General features: G+C 43.3%; 1 protein-coding gene across 1 annotated transcript in view; it reads right to left on the bottom strand.

Annotated features, from left to right (window-relative positions):
* Positions 1-7,765: 7,765 nt before the first annotated feature.
* LOC114209955 (uncharacterized) overlaps positions 7,766-22,539 on the bottom strand; it is a 134,401-nt gene continuing 119,627 nt past the window's right edge. The window contains 11 exon segments of the mRNA XM_088024267.1: positions 7,766-7,891; positions 9,617-9,744; positions 11,859-11,994; positions 15,403-15,612; positions 17,049-17,201; positions 17,835-17,969; positions 18,220-18,372; positions 20,238-20,405; positions 21,075-21,128; positions 21,991-22,100; positions 22,103-22,139. Coding sequence (XP_087880393.1) covers positions 7,766-7,891; positions 9,617-9,744; positions 11,859-11,994; positions 15,403-15,612; positions 17,049-17,201; positions 17,835-17,969; positions 18,220-18,372; positions 20,238-20,405; positions 21,075-21,128; positions 21,991-22,100; positions 22,103-22,139 — 1,410 coding nt within the window.

Consider the following 22,539-nt stretch of genomic DNA (forward strand, 5'->3'; position numbering starts at 1 on the left):
TACTGTTTCGTGTGTGCTGTCCAGTTTTTCAGTTTGAGAGTAAATGCGGTCTCTTACTTCATTTTGCCCAGAAGAAAAAATTCAAGATGGGGATTTTAAAGTTTTAATTTTTAATTCAAGGAACATACAAATACATACTCTTAAGTTTTTTTTTTCTTAAACTATACAAGATAAGTGTGTCTGCTTTGACCGTCCCTCAATCCCTTCCCCTTGCTTGTTCCTCCACTTTGCAGAGGTAATTACTGGAACTGGTCTGATGTTAAACTCCCCCTCTGCCAGCATTGTTTATATATTCTCTGTATCCTTAGAAAATACATAATGTGGATTTTTGTTTTAACATCAGCCTGCAACAACTTCTCACTACTTCTTGGAGATCTTTCCAAGTTAGTGTATGTAGCTATACCAAATTCTTAAATTCTCTTAAGGTCATATGTAATGTGAGTATCATAAGTATCTACCTATTGAAGGATAGTAGGTTTGCAGTTTTTAGTTTTTAGTAACACTTTTGCAGAGCGTATCTTTGCACCTGCCCCCTTGTTTATGTGTGAATTTCTCTCTAGAGTAAACATGGAGAAGTGGAGATCTGCATCATAGGGTTTGCACTTTGAACTTTTTATATTTAACTCATTTTTTTAATTTAAATTAATATATAGTGTATTATTAGTTTCACAGGTGGAGTTCAGTGCTTCATCAGTCTTACGTAATACCCAGTGCTCATTACATCATGTGCCCTCCTTAATGTGCATCACCCAATTACCCCATCCCCCACCCCCTCCCCTCCAGCAACCCTCAGTTTGTTTCCTATGACTAAGAGTCTCTTATGGTTTGTCTCCCTCTCTGATTTCATCTTGTTTTATTTTTCCCTCCCTTACCCTATGCTCCTCTGTTTTGTTTCTTAAATTTCACATGTGAGTGAGATCATATGATAATTGTCTTTCTCTGATTGTCTGATTTTGCTTAGCATAATACCTTCTAGTTCCATCCACACTTTCTACATTTTAACAGACTGAGATTGCCTTTCAATTTCCACCAGCCAGGATACCTGAGAGTTCTATATCCTTTCCATCTGATGTTGGCAAAGTTAAATTTTAATACTCTGGTGAGTGAAATGATTTACTTGGTTACTGTCCTTAATTTGTACTTCCTCTGTGAATTGTCTTTTTTTATTGTTTTTTCTTAATTGTAGGATTTTTTTAAAAGTTTTTATTTATTTGAGAGAGAGAGAGATCACAGAGGCCGTGGGAGAGGGAGAAGCAGGCTCCCTCCTGAGCAAGGAGCTGGATGCTGGGCTTGATCCCGGGACCCTGAGATCATGACCTGAGCCAAAGGCAGATGCTTAACTGACTAAGCTACCCAGGTGCCCCTTAATTGTAGGGTTTTTTATCTTAAAATGTGCTGGGTTCTCATCTATGGTCAACGGATTTTCTTTAATATTTTCTTCAAGTCTTTGTCTTTGATTATCGTGTCTGTATCACCGGATTACAATCAGGAGATAGAAGCCACATAATACAAACAGAGGAAGTTTGACCTAAGAGTGGATTGGAGTAATAGGACATATTATCTGTAATATTTTAAGAAATACAAACAAAGCAGTAAAGCATTCTAAAGAATACTGGCATGGAAATAGAAGTGGCCACTATCTGTTCTCCCTCAAGCCAGAAATAATTAGGAAATAGCCGTGACTCTCTGGATGAAGTTTCTGGTAGCTGCAAATCCACTACCAGGCAGCTATGGGGAAATGATATACCAGTGGTAACCTGTGAAGTTATCCAAGGGATGCAAGGTAAGCCATGCACAGGAGGTACCACACCAGGGACACCCCACTGCTAAGCTGTGTGCACTGCTAGAGTTTTGCCCAGAACCAGGAAAAGAAATTCCTCCAGTACTGTCTACTGACAAAACATCATGCCACCTAGCAAAGAAGTATTCACTCATATGGTTCAACTCCATTGTCATAATGGTGGAGTGGGCAACAGGTGGATTCAAAGCTTAAAGCCCTTCTTTCTGTTGATTTATGACCTCCCACTATTTAATATTTATTTTGCCCTTGCTGAGAATCTCAAGTAGTCAGTTCTTTTCCTGGTGGTGACCCAAATATTACTACCAAAGGGTCTGAGTCTTCCATTGTTCTACCTGTTTTGGTTGCATAGTTTTTCATTAATCTTTACTATTGGGTATGGAACTACTCAAGCACCCAGAGAACCCTCTTGTTCCAGATACAGTCCTTGCCTCCATTGTGTACCAGCAATACAACCTCCCTTTGGTAATCAGGATTGACCATTCCAGCCAGTAGGGGTAACACCTTTTGCGGCCTATTGGTTTAGTGGCTTATGAATCCCAAGATGGTCAAGTGGCAGTCTCATTTTAGGTCTTATATCAATAGAACCATTGTTGTGTCCCTGGTTGAAACAAATCTTGGGAACTAAGACCTCCAAACCAGCTCAGCTTAAGGTTCCTGAGATGAGAAGTATAATCCTGAGGAGTCTTGCCCATTTCTACCCCTGATTCCTGGGTTCATATGCTACCTCCTGTGAGACAAGTCCATCCTTTCAAGGTGGTATCTCCCAACAATTCCAACTGAGTTTTCAATGAATTATTCCACCTTTCAATCAGACCAGCCCCTTCTGGGAGTTGGGGGATGTTAATTTCACAGGCATGAGTTCACCTCAACATTTCCTTTACTGTGAAATTGATTCCTTAATTAGAAGCCGTGCTATAGGCAATGCCATGACAGTGGATAAGGCATTCTGTGAGTATGTGTATCAGATAGTAGTGCTGGCAGAAGCCTTATAGACCATACCCAGAATGTGTGTGTATTCTACTCAAGATGAATCTCTGTCCTCTATGATGGAAAAGGCCCAGTGTAACCAAATTGCTATCACATGGATGGCTGTTACCCATGAGATTAATACCATATTGCAGCCTCAGTATTGGCCTCGGCTCTTGACAGATTAGGCAGTAGTGGGTAGTGCATGTCAGCCTTGGTAAGGGGAGATCCATGTTGTTGAGCTCATGCATAGCCTCTAGCTCTGCCACCATAGTCACGTTGTTCATGTGTCCACTGAGCAAGTCCTGGGGTAGCTGGGGAATGAGACTGACTGACACCCGTAGAGTGCATTATTTTATCCACCTGATTAATAAGAGGCTTCTTTGCTGTAGATGCCCTTCAGTGACATGGGCTACGAATATCTTCACAGTGTGTTCCCATTCCGAGATCCAACCACATACCTCTTTCCACATTTACTTGTCACCAACCTTTACTATTTCCTCCAAGTCTCTGACTCTCCAACCAAACCATTAGCAACTACCCAAAAATGAGTGTGAATTTGTACTTCTGGCCATGTCTCAGATCAGACACAGTGGACAGTCAAATGTACTACTTGCATTTTGCACAGGGAAGATTTTCTTGCACTCCTTTTATTTAGGCTTGCTCTTGAGTGGAGGATGGGGATACAGCTGTCCACCTTTGGGTGGATCCAATATATCCTACAGACCTATCTATAAACCAGGTTTGATGTTTTTTTTTCTTGGCTAGCTAGTTGTTAGAAACACCCCAGACCAGAGGTATTGACTGAGGAAGAGGAGGCAACAGGAGTTGGTGTTGAAAGAGTCTGAGCCACATGTTCATGGAAGCTATTTGTACCTTTCAGAAGTGTTCCAGAAAGTTAACAATTGTAAACTATTTCCATTGATGATAGATTGCTGCTGTGCATGCTCAAGTTTATGACTAGGTAGATTCTCCAACACCCAACTCATGATGTGAAGGTCAGGCTACCTGCTCACCTACCATCCCATGGCTGGGTAATCAGTCTCTATAAGGCATAAAAGGAGAACAGTTATCTTCAAAAGAGGGCATAGATTTGCTCCAAAATCCTAGGGTTAAGCCCTGTGTTTCTGCTTGACAAAGGCTCTATACATGCCGGGACACTTTTAGAATCACCTGCTCTGCTGGATCATAGGACCTATATGGCAGAACAGCTTATACTGTAACTCAAATTCATGACAGAACCTTCTCTTGCTCTGCTCACCACTCAAAATTGGTAATCTTATAGGTAACTCTAGAGGTGGGTTGAAATAGCAAACTCAAATATGGTACATGTTGCCTTCAAATCCAGAAAGGCCTACTGAGCATCATGCCTTTTTTTCATGGTATATAGTGTGAGCTGAAGCAAACTGTCTTTCTCCTTAGAGGGAGATATTTAACGTGCTCGAAACCACTGAACCCACCCAGAAACTACACGGGTTAATAGCCCTAAATTTCTGTGGAATTGTTTCTTTTACCTTCTAGTTCTTGCATGTTTTACTAAGGCGCCAAAATATTTACTGCCTCCTACTCGTCATATCCAATCAGCATAATGTTACCAACATAGTGGACCAATGTGATTTTTGTAGAATATCATGATGATCAAGGCCTCTACAGACTCTATCATGGCAGAGAGTAGAATTGACAAAGTCTTAAGGCCAGACTTCAACAGTATACTGCTGCCGTACCAGGTAAAAAGCTAACTGCTCCTCATGGTCCTTACAATTTGTTACGGAACAAAAGGTGTAAGAAATTGGGTCAACAACCCCATAACAAATGCCAGGAGGATACTCATTTGCTCCAGTAAAGATACTACATCTGAGATAGCAGCTGCAATTGGAATCACCACCTCATTAAGATGTGAACCTGATAGTCCGTAGTCATTTTCCAAGATCCACCTGTTTTCTGCACAGGCCAAAGTGGTGATTTAAGTGGCAGTGTGATAGGTATCATCACCCTTGTTTCCTTTAAGTTGTGATGGTGGCATTAATCTCTGCAGTTTCCCCACGGATATAATATTGCTTCTAGTTGACTTTCCTGAGAGGGGAAGTTCCAGCGGCTTCCAATGATCTCTTCCTACAATAATGAGCCTTCAACTCATGGGTTAAAAACCAATATAGGAGTGTTTTCAGTTGTTAATTATGTCTATTCCAATTATCCATTCAGGAACTGTGGAAATAACCACATGGTGGGTCCACGGATTGACTGGGTCCACTGTAATTTGAACCTGAGACTCCTTCTGTTACCTCACTGTAAGCCTTCATTTTGACTGGTGAGCCACAGCGTGTTTTGGGTTCCCAGGAATTACAATTTTATTTTTTAGGAAGGTTCCATATAAAATGTGGGGCTTGAATTCATGACCCTGAGATCAAGAGTCACACACTCTACCAACTGCGCCAGCCAGGCATCCCTTGTGTTCCCAGGAATTAGAATTAATTTGGAGGTAGTGCCTATTCTTCACCAAATAGTCTAGATATTTCTTTTTCTCTGATGAACAGTAGCTCTAGGAAATGATTACAGATCCCTTAGAAAAAGGTTTTGAAGAAGATTTATGATGTGTACCTACAGCAGTGGTATAGGGTCCTTTCTCAAGGGGATCCAGCCTCCCAAGAGGTCAAGGTCTGTAAATTGACTTAGGTATGGAATCTGAGAGACTATGACTCTCCTCTGTGCTAACTCAAGCCAGGTGTTTGGCTACCAGAGTCTTTCCTGTTGTATAGATCAAGCAATATTTTAATTGGCTGCCCATATGATTTCATTCAGGGGGACACGCTAACCACCAAAGATACCTAAGTGCCAGGTCTATAATCTGAATACTGATATGTCCCTGATGCCCTTTATAATAGACATACCCACCTTGTCCTTGGCAGTTGCCTTCTGCTATTCTGGGATTGCACCATGACCATTGAAATGAGAGCCCATCTCAATAGCAATGAGAAATGGCAGGGTTGTGATTTCAACTGTCATTATCATTTAGCATTCTGCACAATTAAAATCTGTGCTTGATTTTTTAGCAGTATTACCCCTATGACTACAAGAAATAAGAGATTTTTTTTTTAAAGGGTGCCGTGGAAGCTCTCTGGTTTTCAGACCATGATCTGAGCTGAGAATTAAAGGACCAGAGCTTGTCATTTTCTTCTGTAAGTGCTAAAGTGTTATACGCAACAAACGAATCATTGAACACTACATCAAAAATTAATGATGTAATATACAGTGGCTAATGGAACATAATAAAATAAATAAATAAAATAAAGTGCATCCAAGAAAGTCCATCCCACACCCCAGTATTTATGGTCATCATTATTGCCATGAGAGTCAGTATAGTAGCAAATTAGGCTCCCAAGGCATATGCTTCAGTAGGCTTCATCACAATCAACCACGGGTAATAACTTGGTAAATTGTCATGCCACTGCATGCAAAGGATTACTAGTATTCCATTTCTTATTGTCAAGGAGCTCAGCACTGTGTTCAAGCCCAAGGGTGCAATGAAACAAATCCCCAAACCCCATTTTTGTGAGTCTGTCCCCTAAGACCACTCCACTACTGGTATCAGTTCTGTATTACTCATGGGCCAATTAAGAGATAGAAACCACCCAGTAATCAAATTGTGAGAATGTTTAATATAAAGGATTATTAACTATAACAAGGGGTTGAAGTAATGGGAGGATTGGCTGGGAAGCAATAAAGAGAACTCTGAAGAATATAGGGATAGCAGAAATAGTGAGCAGCCACTACCCTCCAGAGCTGACATCCATTGGAGAGGGTGTGACCAAGGCTCACTGGATGGCAGAGAAGGTCATTGAGGCTGGGAAGCAGCCCTCACAGAAGGGGAGCAGGAGGAGAAAGCCCTTCACAGAAGGCACCATGCCAGTGGCCCTCCACCAGGAAGCTGCATGCTCTTCTGAGCATTCCTGCACTGAAGCCTGGTGCTACAGAAGCCATGGACATGGCAGGAGCCTGCCAAGAGGAGCACCCCAGAACCTCCTTCTCCAAGGTCCCTTCAGTACTCTCCCCTAACAAAGCTTAAAATCTTGCAGTGGGCAAAGAAGAAATATTTACAGGGTCCATATTAATCATATCACAGCAGACAAGAATGAATTTAGAGCTGAGAGGCATAAATTAATAACTGGTACCATACCTAGTCATGCTGAATTTTTAGCTTTGACATCAAAGTCATCAATCTTCCTCTTAGCTTTTGTTTTTCATGTTCTATTTCAGAAATAAGTTTGTGTGTGTGTCTTTGTGCATATGTGTTTGTGTGTGTGTGTGTGCACGCATATAGATCTTGAATCCATTCGGGATTCATTTTGTATAGTGTAAGTGATAATTTATTCTACTTCAAATAGACTCAACCTTATCCTTAATTTGAAAAACTATATATATCATATTTAAGTTTATATATGTAGATGTTTCTCTGGTCTGTTCTGTTCCAGTCATCTACCTATTTATTCCCTTACCCAGGATACATTTTCTTGTCTGAACAATAAGACTTGGATCAGGACTTTACAAAAGTCTGAAGAGGGTTTCAGTATTTGTAGGAAGGATAAAAAACTGTTAAGAGAGGATGATGTTTTTAAGTGAAACAAATAGAAATAAGTGCTCTGAAGTTTATTTAGATTAATCCGTTCTGGTTTTTCATTTGCTAATAAATACTGCTTAGCAGCAATGCCCTCTCTCCTGGTTCCCACCACCTCATCAGCAATCTAGAACCCATAATGAGAGGCTGTTGCTTGACCAAAGGCAAGGCCTAGGTTGTAGAAATGTGGATCAACTCTAAGTTCTCAAAACCTAAGGCCAAACCCTACCTCACTCGGGACATTCGGATATAATCATCTCAGTCCTTCCACACTTAGTACTCTTCAGAGTACTTTAATAAAAATTAGGTAAAGTTTTAATGGAGGTTAGAATCATTTTTATTCATTCAAATGCTCAAGGAAACAAAATGTGGAAAAGCATATATGATTACCAGTCAGGTCCTTATGGGATTATAGATGGAGCTGTGCGAACTTGAAAAGCTGAATGTTGAACATTTTCTGCCACATTGAGTAGAAAGACGTTGTCAGACCTTTTTTTGTGTTTAATAGGTACCTGTAATATAAAGATTAAATAGATATTGGAGATATCATTAAAAGTCACTGTTACTCATAAGACCAAGATCATTGGGTCAGTCTGGGTTAGGCCATTTAGGGTGCCTTCTTGTATTTGCCACTTGTCATAAAGGGAACTGGTCATGAATTAAATCTATCAACAGAAAGCCATTTTCATCTAAGGAAAAAAGATATCCCATATGTGGAGTAATCTAAAAGTTCCTTAATAGTTTATCATTTGTCTTAGTGCAGTGTTTTGTTTTTTAGAAAATCATTGGCGGTCTTACATTCCAGCTATGTATAAATTCCTCTTCAGTCTGTATTTATCTGATTTGTCTCATAGGCCTTTCTTAAGAAGCCAGAGCTTAGATTCAAAGATCCTCCAATTCTTTTGTGCCTTTCCTGGACCTTAGGCTTTTTGCTTGGGGTTTTTATTACACGAGTTAATGGGCCACAAAACACTCTACTTATTAGGGTTTGTTTAGAGCATCACCCTTTTGAATCTTTCGAATACAGTGGATCTCCTCAAATGCATTTAGTGACTTAAGCAGCCTTCTTAGCCATGAGTTATAATCCTCAACTACCTCCATGAGAGCAACATTTGCTTTTGGGAGTGAAATGGGGATGGAGTGACTCTTAAAAGCCCTTGTGGTCCCATACACACCAACTGAATATTGCTTCCTTTTGAAAAGGCTTTTTCAGAAACAAATAGCCATATACTAGAATTTCACCTTTTGGTGAAAGATGACTGCACAGAGATTGGTAAGTCAAGCAAATGGCAGGCATTAATAATGTGGTCCTACTTGTTCAAGGACCTCAAATGGATATTCCCGACCTGTTTCTTCCCTTTCTGTGTATGACTCCTTAACTACATGTTCAGAAATACTGCAACAAATGTTTGGTCCAATAACTAGACCCTCAGCTGCAGAATTACACCCTCAAAAAAGACCTTAGAATTGGCATATTTTCTCTGACAATATGATTAAATCTTTTTCTTTTACTTTTCCTCAAAGCAAGAGGCAGGAATTCTTAAATGTGTTGACATGTAAACTTCTGGAGGGGATTCTAAGAAACAATGGAGCAAAGAGTGTAATACTTATCAAAGTAGTGCGGAGAAGGCAGTGGAAGAGGGTGTAAATGTTTTACATAAACTAAAAGCTGAAATGTTAAAAAAAATCTTCATATACGTACTATACCTTGACCTAATCTGTGTTCCAAGAATTTCTTTGGAGGGTAGATTTCTCACATGTTTTTAAAATGACTTCTGAAACTTTCTGCTCTGCCAGGGAACTCAGATAACTGATCTCATGCTGCTAGTTAATTATTGTAGATGATGGAAGAAAAAGAAGAAATTCAGAGAAGAAATTCAGAGACAGAACACAGCAAGGTGTTGATACTGACTTCCACATCCATTTGTTTAATTGCAATTGAGTAAGTGCTTTTGGGCTGAATTGTTTTGACATCAGAATTCTATTACTGAGGAATAGCATCAGCAAGATGGCAGAGTGGGAAACCCTGGATCATCCTTCTTCCCACAAATGCATTGATTCAGAAACAATTCATGAACAAATTCCCCTGTGAGAAATCCAGAATTTTATTATCTAGACCCAGGTATCTAGATAAGAGCCTGATATTTTTAATGTAAGTTTGAAGTGAACCTAAAACCATAATTTCATATTTACATTTTCATTGTTTCACATATATAACCAAATTTATCATTACTTACAGTGTCTGGCCTTTGAATCCTTCTTGTTATTTTACTGCTCATAAGATTAGTCTTTAAAAGGTGTTGCTGTGAGTGTCTGGATGATGTGGGCGCAGAACGGAGGGAATACTGAGCCCGAGGTATAAGGCCTATAATGTTAAAAAATATTAAATTATATCTCTGGTTGCAGTGTATAGGCCTAGATTTGATCCATAAAATTTTAGAGCTTAAAATGAACATCTAATCCAGCTTCATCAATTCTGAGTGAAGATGTCAAAACTTGGATGGAATCTTTTGCCTGAGGGTCACATGACCAAGTGAAAGAGAAGGATATGATAGGTGACTTGGACTGTGGTGGGTAGAAGTGGACAGACTTAGGGATATTCAAATTAATCAGACTCAGTAATTAACTGGATTTGCAGGGTGACAAAGAATAGCTCCTAGATTTCTGGCTCAAGCAACTGGATAGATGTTAATTTTATTTTATGGTGGATTTTATGATCCCAGCACATATATACTCAATAGGTCACAAGATTAGAAGGGTAGATGGGTGGGAAATATGAGTATGTAGAGAGAAAGCAGATAAAAATTAGTTCAAGGCCCCTGAAAAAGAAGGACCAAATGGGATCCCATGCATTGGGATTGGCCCCAGGAAGGGGCACCTTTTCCATTTTATCAGGAAGGATGGAGAAGCAGCTGAGTATCTAATGTAGGTGGGCTGGGTTCAAGATATAGTGGGGGGTTCCCCCTGGATGGCTTTTAACTGCTCTGTGAAACTGAGGTACGGTGTTGGCTGGAGAGGAGGACAGTGTTTGAAGGTCTGAAGAGGCCAGGAAGATTTAAAATAGTTACTGGGAAGAGGAGAGAGTGAGCTGACCCCATCCTCGGCTCCAGGGGAGGGACATGTGAGCTGATCCTAAGCGCACTGAGCATCTTAGTCTCTGGCTTTAGTGATTTGTTCAAACCCGGGCACGTGACTCGAGTCAGCCCAGTCTGAGGCTGATTCTTTTCAACTGTCCCATCTCCGCACTGACTCCGGCCCCAAGAGCTGAACAGAGCAGGGGAGCTACAGCGGTGGCAGCCATCTTGCTTCCCAAGGCCCTCCACTTCCTCTCTGCTCCCAGCATTCTCAGAGCCCAGAGGCGGTGAGAGAGAAATCAGTGCTCGTGAAAAACGTCAAACCGGGATCAAGCGAACTGAAGCCAGTCTACCTCTCAACATTTCACAGTTTTGTCAGCCAAATGATTTCATTTGTTTTTCCCTTAAGTATTTTAAGAATAACTGCACTAGAACATGTTATAGTTTCCCAGGAGTTGTGAGATCCTAAGGGGAATCCATGCTAATGCCAAGTAAAGAGAGCTCGCCCCTTAACTCTGTCCTTGCCTCTGATGCTTCTGATGTTGGGAGCATCATAATCAACATTTGCACAGTTATTTAGTGTTTTTAAACAACTAAAACAAGTGTTTTAGTGTTTCTAAACAATGTGGCAGACGTGCATTATTTCGTTTAATCCTCAGAATACCCTTTTGAGGTGGAGAGTCCCAGTTTACAGAGAGGCTAAATAGCCTGTCTAAGGTCACATAGCTAGCAGTGACAGAGCCAGGATTTGAACCAAAGCTCACACCCTCAACCACCAGGCTACACCGGAACAGAAAAGCAGAGGCTTGACTGATCTTAATAATAAGTCAGTTGTGTATACTGATATTTGATGATACTTTTGATAGTCAGATCTAGAAAAGAACTTAGAATGTATTTCATCCTCAACTTATAGGGGAGGAAGCTAGTTTAGAGACTTCCGGGGTTTGACCCCTGCTCCGTGCTGCTTGCTAGCTACATTGCCCAGAGGGCTGTTTTGATTGCCATTTCTATAGGACTCCTCTGGTCCCCAGCTCCCACGAATCATAATATACTTTATAAATAACATCTGAGAAATGTGGTCATTGATGTCCCAAGGCATTAAGACAAAATATAGTGAAGTACCCAATGTTCTGTAAGTGGTATATTACACACTTCTGAGACCAGTTTTTATGACTAAAACCTTTTAGTATAGGATGTCAGTACTCTAAGGTGAACTAAAGTAGAAAGTTATGACTACAAATCAGAATGAAGTTTTTTTATTCATGTATCATTCATTCATTCAACAGCCATCATGGAGCACCCACTCAATAACCACTGCGTTGTTATGGCTAGACCCTGAGATCCTCCTCATTGCAGACCCCAGACCCTGGGAGTTTGTGCTAGCCAGAGTAGGGGACCTGCTCACCACCTGGTGAGCTCATCTGGACAGACAATCGCTCGGCATCATTAAGCTGACTTTGTAGCTCTTGTACGTGCTGGAAAGCATCCAGCTTCACACTGCACTCCCGGGCAAGCCGGCTTCTCATCTGAGGGGAAAAGTGCTTAGGAAGCAGAGATGCTTTTTGGTGCATACTTTAGTTCCTGGGGTTCCTCGGAGAGTGTGGGTCCAGGCTGCCCCAGGAATACAAGTCCTCATACAGTCCTGGTCAGGCTGAACTCAGCCTTCTAATGAGAGCTCCAAGAAGGCCAAGAACTTAACCAAAGAGGAACAGAGGCAGCCCTTGGATCCCCTTATTACCTTATCATAGCCAGGAGTTCTCTCACAACATTTTTATCTTTTATGTTTATATCACCACAGGGGAGGGGAGGGGAGGAAATGGAGAAGGGCCCAGTTCACAGAGGACCTTGTGGGTCAAAGCCACGAAACTACCCCAGGGATGGGAGGGAGCCCCTGGGCAGTTTCAAGCAGAGGAAAGACCCGATCTCTCTCCCAGATCTCTGTTTGGTTCAGCTCATCATCTGCAGGGACGCCCTGAGCACCGTCTCCCAGGCCTTATGTGAGGCCCCTACCAAGAGGTGACCTTTGTATTTACTCATGTGGCTCTCTGCTAGCACAGCTGGCCCTTAGACCCCCAGCCAGAGTGTGGCTGGGTCCAAAGTGCACCTCATCCACAGAGAGCACAGGTAGTTTTTTCTTTTGAAACATTTTTATTTATATAAATATAAATTTATATAGGTTATACCAAGTAATTTAATTATAAAAATTACTAAAAGTATAAAAAGTAATGTAATTATAATTATAAAATTAAAAAGTATAAAAAAGCAATAATAGTATAGTGGATTGAATAGTGCCCCCCCAAAAAAAAATTCACGTCTACCTAGAACCTCAAAAGGTAACCCTACTTGGAAACAGTCTTTGCAGATGTAATTAAATTATGATGAAGTCATATTGGGTTAAGAGTGGGCCTTACATACAATGACTGATGCCTTTATAAGAAGAGGAAAGGGTTCAGACACAGAGTGACACCTAGGGAGAGGGCCATCGGAGGGGGAAGGCAGAGATCGGAGTGATGTCCGTACAAGCTAAGGAATGTCAAGGGCTATAGGCTGCCACCACAAGCTAGGAGAGAGGCAGAGAACAGCCTCTTCCTCAGAGCCCCCAGGAGGAGCCAACATCTTGATTTCAGCCTTCTGGCCTCCTGAACTGTGAGAGCATACATTTGTGTTGTGTTAAGCCATCCAGTTTGCGGTGATTTGTTACAACAAACTAATCCACATGCTAATATAAAAAATTCAGCCACATGTGTTTTAAATCCTACTCCTGTCTGCATGGACCCAGTGAGAAGGCCTGTGAACTCCTGAAGCTGTGACCACAGGCTCATCTTACAAATGTTAAGGGGCAGTTTCTTGTGTGTACAGATGCTCTCAAGTGTGGTTTAACTTTCAGTAGGAGATCAGATCCCCAGAGTTAGGAAAACATCCTAATACAAATTAGGCCCAAGGTCCCTGTATGTACTCTAAGTATTGGTGTAGGCTCCCCAGTCCCCATGGGCAGGAACCAGGAAAAACATGTCAAGACTCCCTGAGCCGGGCTGGGGCTAAACCAATTTGAAGAATATTAGCAAAGGAGAAAAACATGCTTAGGAAGGACCTTGTGTTGTGTTAGGACCTTAAAAAGGATCCCAGCCCACTTCACAGAGGTAGGTGCAGTGATTTGCCCAAGATCCCACAACCAGTTAGTGGCAGAGCCAGGATCTGAAACCAGGTCAATCTGTTTCCAAAATTGTCCACTTTCATTCATATTCCCAGCAAAAAGACATATAGCCAATATTTATCAAGAGCTGTGTATCAGTTTCAGTTCTAAGCGCTTCATTGGAATTACCTGAGTTAATCCTTCTAAAAAATCCCACGAAATGAGTATATTGTTCTCCATTGTACTGATGAGAAGACTGAAGCACAGAGAGACCATGATCTAGCCTAAAGTCATGCAGTGGAAGGCCCCGGGGTGTGAATCAGGAAGTCTGACTCTAGGGCCTCTGCTCTAAATGGTGTCCCCAGGAGCAGGAGGTAGGCAAGGACAGTCATGCTCTCCAAGGTCAGATGGTCAAAATCTGCCCTTGGAATTGGAGGTTGGAGATGGATTAAAGAAGTCACTGTGGGTCGTAGGGGCTCTTGCTGGCTGAGGGTGGATTGCTAGTTGGTGGGGAATGGGACAGTAAGCCCAGGGGCACAGGGGCTGCCAGCAGAGGTAGAGGGGTGGTTTAGGTTGTTACATACATATACTAAAAACATGTATTTGTTGAGAGAAGCCTCAAAACATTTGTTTTGACTACTTTTAGATTCTTTACCATTAGGCAAAAATTAGTTAACTAGAGAGGACTTTGAGAAACTAACACTTTATGTATGTATGTATGTATGTATGTATGTATGTATGTATGTATTTATTATTTATTTATTTTTAAGTAGGCTCCATACCCAGTGTGGAGCCCAATGCAGGGCTCAAACTCATGACCCTGAGATCAAGACCTGAGCTGAGATCCAGCAGGACACTCAAACGATTGAGTCACCCAGGTGCCCGCTAACACCTTATTTTTGTGGTGGTTTTTAGAAAAGCATAACTTGAAAGATAAATATGTGACACCAAAATTTTCTTAAGGATTCAAGTCATATTTTAGTTTAGTTTTCATAAAATAAATGTGAAATTCTAATTTTCTTTTAGTCTAAAGCTACTCGTTTTTTTCTCCATTTCTCCACAAATATTTTCTCTAGCATTGCCTCAATTCAATTTTTGCCCTTTTTTATTTTTGTAGACTTCTCATTGATCTCCTCTTTAAGCACCTGAAACACTTGGCCAATAATTTAATTTAACTGTCCAACTTCTGTTTCCTAACATCTCTGGTGAATTAATTAAGTGATTTATTCCTTTGGTGAATGCATGAGAAGTGCCTGCTCTGGAAGGTGCTACTTCTTTTGCCTTTTGTATTGGATTACATTCTGTGGTCTCCTTTGTTGGAGCTTGCATTAATCCACATCTACATGTATTGTTTCTTCCTTTTTTTGCTGTAGGGGTATATTTAACAAAAGTATATTGTGTCTGGAAGTCACTTTTGCCTTTCCTTTTTGTCTCTGAAGTTCCAGAAATACCTTGAATAAAATCCTCTTATAATAGCTTCCATAATACTTTCTGCTCTTCCAGATTAACTGTTGGAATTTTCTAAAGGATCCCTAGTTCAAAAATTATAGCCAAGTGGAAACATGTTTTTCATGTGGGTTATAAAGGTGCCAAGATTCTGGGCCTTGAGGCAGTGAAGCCATCATCCTCCTCTCTCACCATAAACAGCCCGAGCATCACCGCGGCGTGGGCAGAAGTATTTCCATTATCCTGGTGGGCCTAGAAATGACAAAGGTGAGGGACACCAGAGGCATGGAAAATTCCAGAAGAAGGCCCCAGCTCTGTCTGGTGCATCCTGATTGGCTTCCGAGCGTCAGCTTCCTCTCTCTGGAGTTACCTGTTGGAGTTCCCTCTGACTTCTCTTCTGCTGCAGCTGGCCCAGTCTGGAAGCCCTCTGAGCCACTTCCGTCAGGAGCTGCAGGTGCTGTTCCTTTTGCTCCACATCTTCCAAGAGCGCCCCCATGCTGGGGGTTTTCAGTAGATCCATCTGTTGCTGGTGGCGAGCCTCCTGGGTTGCTCGGTGTTGCAACTCTCTCAGCAGTTGAGCCTGTGGCAGGAAAAGGCCAGAGGAAACGAAGAAGGCACAGAGTCTTTCCTCTCAGCAAAAGGCAGGGAATGAGAAGTTGCCCAACGGGATAACCATCCCCTCCAGTAGGGCCCAGGGGCCCGACTCTGTGGCGTACTCCTGGGCTCAGGGTCCTAGAGCCCGGCCGTTCGGGTCCGGGCTAGCAGGCAGCAAGACTACCAGGACCCAGGCCGGCTTGGCATTTACCGTAAGCCCCGAGGCAACAGTCGGGGAGGGAACAAAAGGAACAAACAGGAAAAGCCAGGCAAGTGGTAATGCCACCTTCAATACCAGGTCAAACAGTTCGGACTTCCGGTGCCCAAAAGTGATGATATGTATGTTACTCAGCTTATTAACCACATAGTTCTATCTACCTCATAGTACATGTGCAGTGTCACTGAGCATTAATCACAAGATAGCAGGGAAGGGTTGGCCCGTGGAGAAGGGGTGATGTAATACACGCAATGAGTGGACAAAGGATGTTCTAATCTTGCCGCTGTTTTGACTTCCAGAATAGCTCTGGGAAAGCCAGTTTCCAGATGGCTAAAGAAGGAAAAGAGTAGTAACAATTTGGTCCTGTTCTGAAATTTTTCTAAGCAGTAGCACCATAAGCACCAGAGGGTCCATCCTCAGTTGTAATACTAACACTGTTTGTATGGTGACGTTACAGTTTGCATAATTATACACCATTGTTCACCTGATGCACATAATGGAGGATGTAGGGTCTAGAAGGAACAAATTATATGTTAGGTTTTAAATATGCCCAGCTTTCCCAGGCTCTTATTACACTCGGCTCTTCTCTCTCTACACCTAGGGTCTTTCTGCTTCCTTCATGCTCAGAGAGTTGGCACAGTTATCAAGGGCTTAAACTTGGAAACACCTTTCTTTTGGTGCCGGCCCCTACTGAGCAGCAGTAACTTCTGAAATGAAGACTTAGTATGGATCATCCGGAAAGGACGCAAGACTCAGTTTGGGGAATAATGCTGATGGCTGGGCCACACTCCACATGCACAAGGTTGCTGTCAATGGAAAGTGTGCTTGGAGATGGAAGGACTGTGTAAAGGGCAGAGACCGCCACCCCAAGATGCCCTCTGGGTAATAAGATCCTCAGAGAAACACACACGTACACACTACACTGAAGAATGGTCTTCTGTATGGGTAGTACTTGCCCATCTTAGCCAAATACAAACAAAACCAAAAGCCTTTTGGCCACTCTCCTTGGTTGCTGGGCTAGAGAGGAGGGAGAAGGGAAGCTGAGGTCTGGGCAGTGGTTCTCTGGCCGTGCTCTGTGCTTGGCCTCACACTGTGGAGCCCCGATGACTGCTCTGGGCAGCTATGGTGCTGCTTCCACTACCACACGCAGCTTTGCAGAGCGAGGTTAGAGAGAGGGAGGCAGAGGGCTCCTGGGGCTCAGATACCTGGTTATCCTGCCGCTCGTGCATCCTGGTGTTGTCGGCCCGAGCCCTGGCCAGGGCCTGCCTTAGAGCCAGTAACTGTTGACGAAATAAAACCACTTCTTGTTCTGCCATAAGCTGGATGCTCAAGCACTCTTTTTTACTTTGCAGAGCTTCCTGTGAACATCCCAAACACAGTGAGATAGAGAATAAGTTTCCTTTCCATAGTTTTAGTTTATAAGAGTCTCTAGACCACTTCAGTTACCATTGTTTTTTAAAGCTTCCGGTAGCAAGGAGCTCCCACCGGTCACTTCTTCTCTGTCTTTGTTTAAGTACAGTGTGACAGATCAGAGTAAACAAAGATTTTCAGAAACACTAAGTGAAAGTGTCCAAACCACTAGTATTTTGTGTTTTGGTTTCAATTCGCCTTGAGGGAGATTTTCGATTTGTTACTTCATTTTCCTCAGATAATCATGTTTGAAACTCAAAGATTTGCAGTATATTTTGATGAAGCTGCCTCAAGCCCTTGGTAAAGTCTCCCCCTCCATCTTTCCCCTTCCCTCGTGCTAAATTCTCTGATCTGTTCTCCCATTTGCTTCTTTGCCATTTACTTCTGGCTCTTTCCTGTTTCTCTGGAGGCTCTGACACATTGCCACTTCCCAGGAAAACTCCCCAACGGTCAGATCCTTTAAGCGTGTTGGTCTTGCCACGGGCCACCAGGCCACTGGGGCAGGGAGGCCGCCAAGGAAGCCAGGCACCACCCACCTCACGGCTCCCTGCTGGGTAGGGCCTCCCTCCCCTGGCGCTCACCTTCTTTGCCCTGTTCAGCTGGCCCTGGAAACGAGCCTGCTGCACAGCCAGCCTCTAGTGGCCCAGGCTCCTCACTTTGCACACAAGTGCAGCCAGGCTGCTGCTGTCCTGCTCCAAGGCCTGCAGCTGCTCCTGCTGAGAGAGGCTCACTTTCAGGAAAGCCTGCCCCCAACACTTTTCCCCGGAGGGAACGGCACAAATCCTAACATCAGAACCATGCCTTCCAGAGGATGACACAATTGTGCAGTGAGCCCCAGTGCCCCTTTTAAATGCCTGATGCAATGCTTTCTCGGGGAAACCACAGACTGGAACTCATACAGAGTGAGCTAGGGGTCAGATGCTGGGAAGAAATGCTGGTATCTCATTGCTAAATGAAATCACGTACTTTGGCTGGGTTTTCTTTTGTTCCTTCATCAGGTCTGGCAGAACCGCATTTTGTCTTTAGGCCCTTCAAATTGTCAATCCCTTCTGTTCTTACTTCGCCGATGAGCTCACACACTTTCTGGATCAAATTAATCTGATGCTCATCCAGCTTTTCCTGCAAATTGCAGACTCAAGTTCAAGAAGGGCAGGGAAGGAAGAGTCACTTTGCCTTCTAAAACCCAACTTTCAGAAATGATTTCATGTGAAAAAACCATCCACCCAATTATTCCCTCAGGTATTATCTGGGAGTCTCACTAGCAGCCCCTTTAGCATTGTCTTCAATCCCCAGGGCTTCATTATGTGGACCCCTACACATCTTAAAGCTCAGGCTGTCAGCTGCCAAGGTAAGTTGAGTGGATAGAAAAGTGGAAGGTCACAGGTAGAAAACTGAACCACTCCTCTTCTCCCAAAAGGTTGCTTGAGAATTTGAACCTAGGGATTTTTGCTATCAGGTTGACTCAGCAGAATCCGACCAGATAGAACACTATAGATGAGCCACAAATGAGGAACTACATTAAAAATAGATAAAGTAGAGGAAGGAATCAGGCTGGCTACCTTCCCGTTTAGGTTCCAGCAGAAATCTCATTATGAAACAGCCTGTTCTGAATGGCTTGTGGATAATGGCTTGTGGTTGGAAGGGCTTGATCATCGCTAAGTATAACTACAGACCCTGCATCCTTGGGTGAGGGGGGAGAGTTGGGTGTCCTCTCATCTCTGAACCACTTCCCTGGAGAGGAAAGCAGGAGGGTATTGCCCAGTCTGGCAGCCATGGCAGGATGTCTGGCTGCGGGCCACATGGCCAAAGCTTCACCATCCACCTGGGACCCTGGGGTAGAACAGGGATTCTCCACTTGTGGGGGCCTGTGGAACTGGTTTAGCCTGGGAGAAGTAGAGAATCCACTTTCTGTCTAGGAATCAGGCATAAGTTAAAAAAAAAAAAAAACTTAAGAAAATTTTCAATAATTTCATACCCAAAAGATGACTGAGCAAATCCCAGACTTCACTGGCTGTTCATCCCTCTCCTGCAGTACAAGGCCCAGTGCATTTTGGTTTTGACCCTACAATATTTGTAAGCATTTGTATTTTGTGGATCCTTCATAAGTAGGAAGGAATCTCCAATCCTCTCTGACATCCACCAAGGCAGAGCACTGGTGGAAGCTCCTCTCAATGGAACAGCTTCAGGGACTGGCTGGAATGCCCCAGGAGAGACAATGAAGTACAGACTCATTGAGGGGGCTGGCTCTGGGAGCCATCCAATAGCAGGAGAGGGGGCAGGTTTGTCCTGAAGTTCACATCTGTGGGGCAGCTGGACCAGGCTCTGTGATGGCCCATTTTAGGGCCTCCGTCTTACAGCTGCTCAGACATCATAAGAAAGCGACAGGCTTTCCAACCCCCACCCCCCTGTGTGGGCATATGGGCACCCCATCTCTCCTCTTCCGGATGGATGACCTTCCCTGACAGGCCAGCGGCTCCCAGACACTGGATGGAAGAAATAGGCTGACAGGCATTTGACGGGTTGAAAACCTCTCTGAAAGCGAATTCAAATTCTGAATCTGCCCAGTGAGTTTTCAGAAGGCGCCTGTTGCTACCGACACTGGAGTCTGGCCTGGCTCAGGGCACTGCACTCTCCTGTTTGGACGGTGGCACTCAATAGACAAAACCGTGATATCAGCTATTGGGATTTCAGAGGAGACACCCCCCACCCTGCCTTAACAGCAATCAGATGGCAGCAACGGCAACCAGCAGCAGAGTGAGGAAAACAGCAACCATCTAAATTGTCTAAAACTCATGGCAAAATAATGACAACCCATTGCTGACCCCTCCCTGCCACGAACACGGAGTGCTGGAGAATTCATGGGCCCTGTAGGCTCTTGTTACCACACACACTCTGTCGTTGATCGCTGTGTGTGCAGCAGCTGTGGAGGTCACTGAGCCTCGGCTCCCACGGGATCGCCCAGACGTCCGAGACAGGTCACTTACTTTTATGTGCACACATGTCACAAACAAAGCTCGGATTAAGGCTTCATATTCTTCCTGGACTTCTTTTCTAATCTGCTTGTTGAGATTCAGATTCTCCTGTTCCAAATCTGTGAGTCGAGCTCTTAGAGCAGTGATTTCCATGATCATAGTAGGACTGAGCTCTGCAACCTAATGGCAGAAATATTGTTCTAATGGAAGATAACTCAAGCAATCCAAACTGCCACTATAGAACAGTTCTTTGTATACCAGTGTCAGATTTGCTCTTCTACCTTAAATCTAATGAAAGAGGTGAACATCCTGTTGTACAAATATGGGTGAAAGAATCTAAGGCTGGCTTAAGGGTCTCGGAACAGAGACAGACACATAGTAGGTGTCCAATGAATGGTTGCGGAATGAATGACCCCAGAAGAGACACACTTAAGCACTTTTTAATTGGATAAAATACTTCAGCTGTCTTCGTCTCCATTTCCAAATGGGCCTTCTTTGACACCTCAACCTAAATACCTTTACTTTGGAATTCACTTAAGCTGGCCTCAAAAGAAGACAAACGAAGCCCCCAACCCCAAACCCAAAACTAACAATAAAAAAGAAAAATCAAAGCAATAAAAAATAACAAAAACCACCAAAAAACTAAGAATAAAAAAGCCCTATTGCTTAAAAAGTGAAAGCACACTCCTTAGGTGTTTCTGCAGTAGATCTTCATTGATGAGAATTCTATAGGCCACTCTTGACGGGGGGCACAAGAAAATGACGCTAGGAAGTCCCCTGTCTGGCTACTGCTGAGAATGTGGATTTGTGAGTTGGAAAAGAGAAGCTTTTTGGTAAGAATGGACCTACCTGACCAGCATTGTCTTCAAGTGGATCTGAACTTCTTCGGATAATATCTAATTCCTGAACAGGAGAAAACAATGCACAACCAAACTCAAACATTTATTCTTCCAACCATGGCTCAGTTCAGCACAACATGCTCCATACACCTCGTATTTGTGTTAATGGAGCTTCATTTTCAGATCCTTGGGCTCCATCTGGAGCTTGACTGCGTTTGTTGCCCCATTGGACTTCAGGACGCCTAACATGAGATCAGAAGATAGCATTAACTTCCGGGTATCCACACTAATGCCAAAGACTTGGCTACAGGGATAAGCCAAACTGGGGGTGAAGCTGAGACTCATTTGATATTTGAATGCTTCATTTGATTTTTTTCTCAGACTTGTGCACTTTTCTTAGGTAAAAAGTAATATAACATTGAACCTCTAATGCAATCCATTTAAAACAGTGTGCAATCTAGGACAGGAGAAGTGACTCTTGGATCCCACCAGGGGGACCTCATTTTAAGGAAGTCTCATCAGTGAGACCCATGATGTACATCCTGAAGACAGAGTTTACTCAAGGATCCTGGCTTCTCTGCTAGACCAGGAACAGCATAAGGTGCTTTGTGTTTGCTGAGGTGAGAAGGTAAGCTATGTATCTTCCCTGAGGGGCAGCTCCTTTGCCACTAATGTTTTATATTCCCCACTAGACACTTCCAAAGCACACAACCCAGTGTTGCTGGGCCATCACCCTTGCAGCTGAGAATACCAGAGCCCAAGAAAATGAACCAGTAGGAGGAGACGTTTGGGGAGTAGCTTTTACCCTCTGTTCTTGCATGAGAACATCTCCCCCACCCTCTGTTCTAGTCTCCTCTTTGGAGTGAGTCCTGGGCCTCCCTACCCATACCTTCCCCATCACACTTCTTGTCTCTCTGGGAACATACCTGCTCTTTCTGACAGAGCTTCTGCCTAGCATGCTCCAACACATGCTCATAACACATGGAGTAGCTCTCGAAGTTGCTGTGTTCTCTCGCCATCACATCACAACCCAAGAAAGGAGGCAGGCCTCAAGGTGGTCTTTTCTGAACGTGATCTGAAAAGGAAGGGGCATTATTCACAGCAGCTCCAGTAGGATGGACTCACGTGCCAGGGCACATGTTGCCTTAGCTCCCAGACCCTTGTCCCTTTCTCCGCCACAGAGAAACATGGGCTCTGGCCTTGCGAGTCTCTCTTTCGGGTCCACTCTTAGTATTCACAGGGCAGGGACAAGAGTACAAATAGAGGCCTACATGCCACATACCTAAGTATGCTAGATATTTAAGGGCTATAAGTCAAACTAATAAACTATTAATTCTCCTACTTTGAAAAAAGATCTTCAAAATAACACTGAAGGGCAGGTTTGACTTTATCATTCTTGGACTACTCTGGGTTCTATGCTGAAATGGGGTGACTTGGAGAGAACTGGCTCGCCAACTTATAGTTTACAGTATGAC

This window comes from Eumetopias jubatus, unplaced genomic scaffold (assembly GCF_037043125.1).
Source record: "Eumetopias jubatus isolate StellerSeaLion01/CBP00866 unplaced genomic scaffold, mEumJub1_p1.0 scaffold_6, whole genome shotgun sequence".
Taxonomy (NCBI): Eukaryota; Metazoa; Chordata; class Mammalia; order Carnivora; family Otariidae; genus Eumetopias; species Eumetopias jubatus.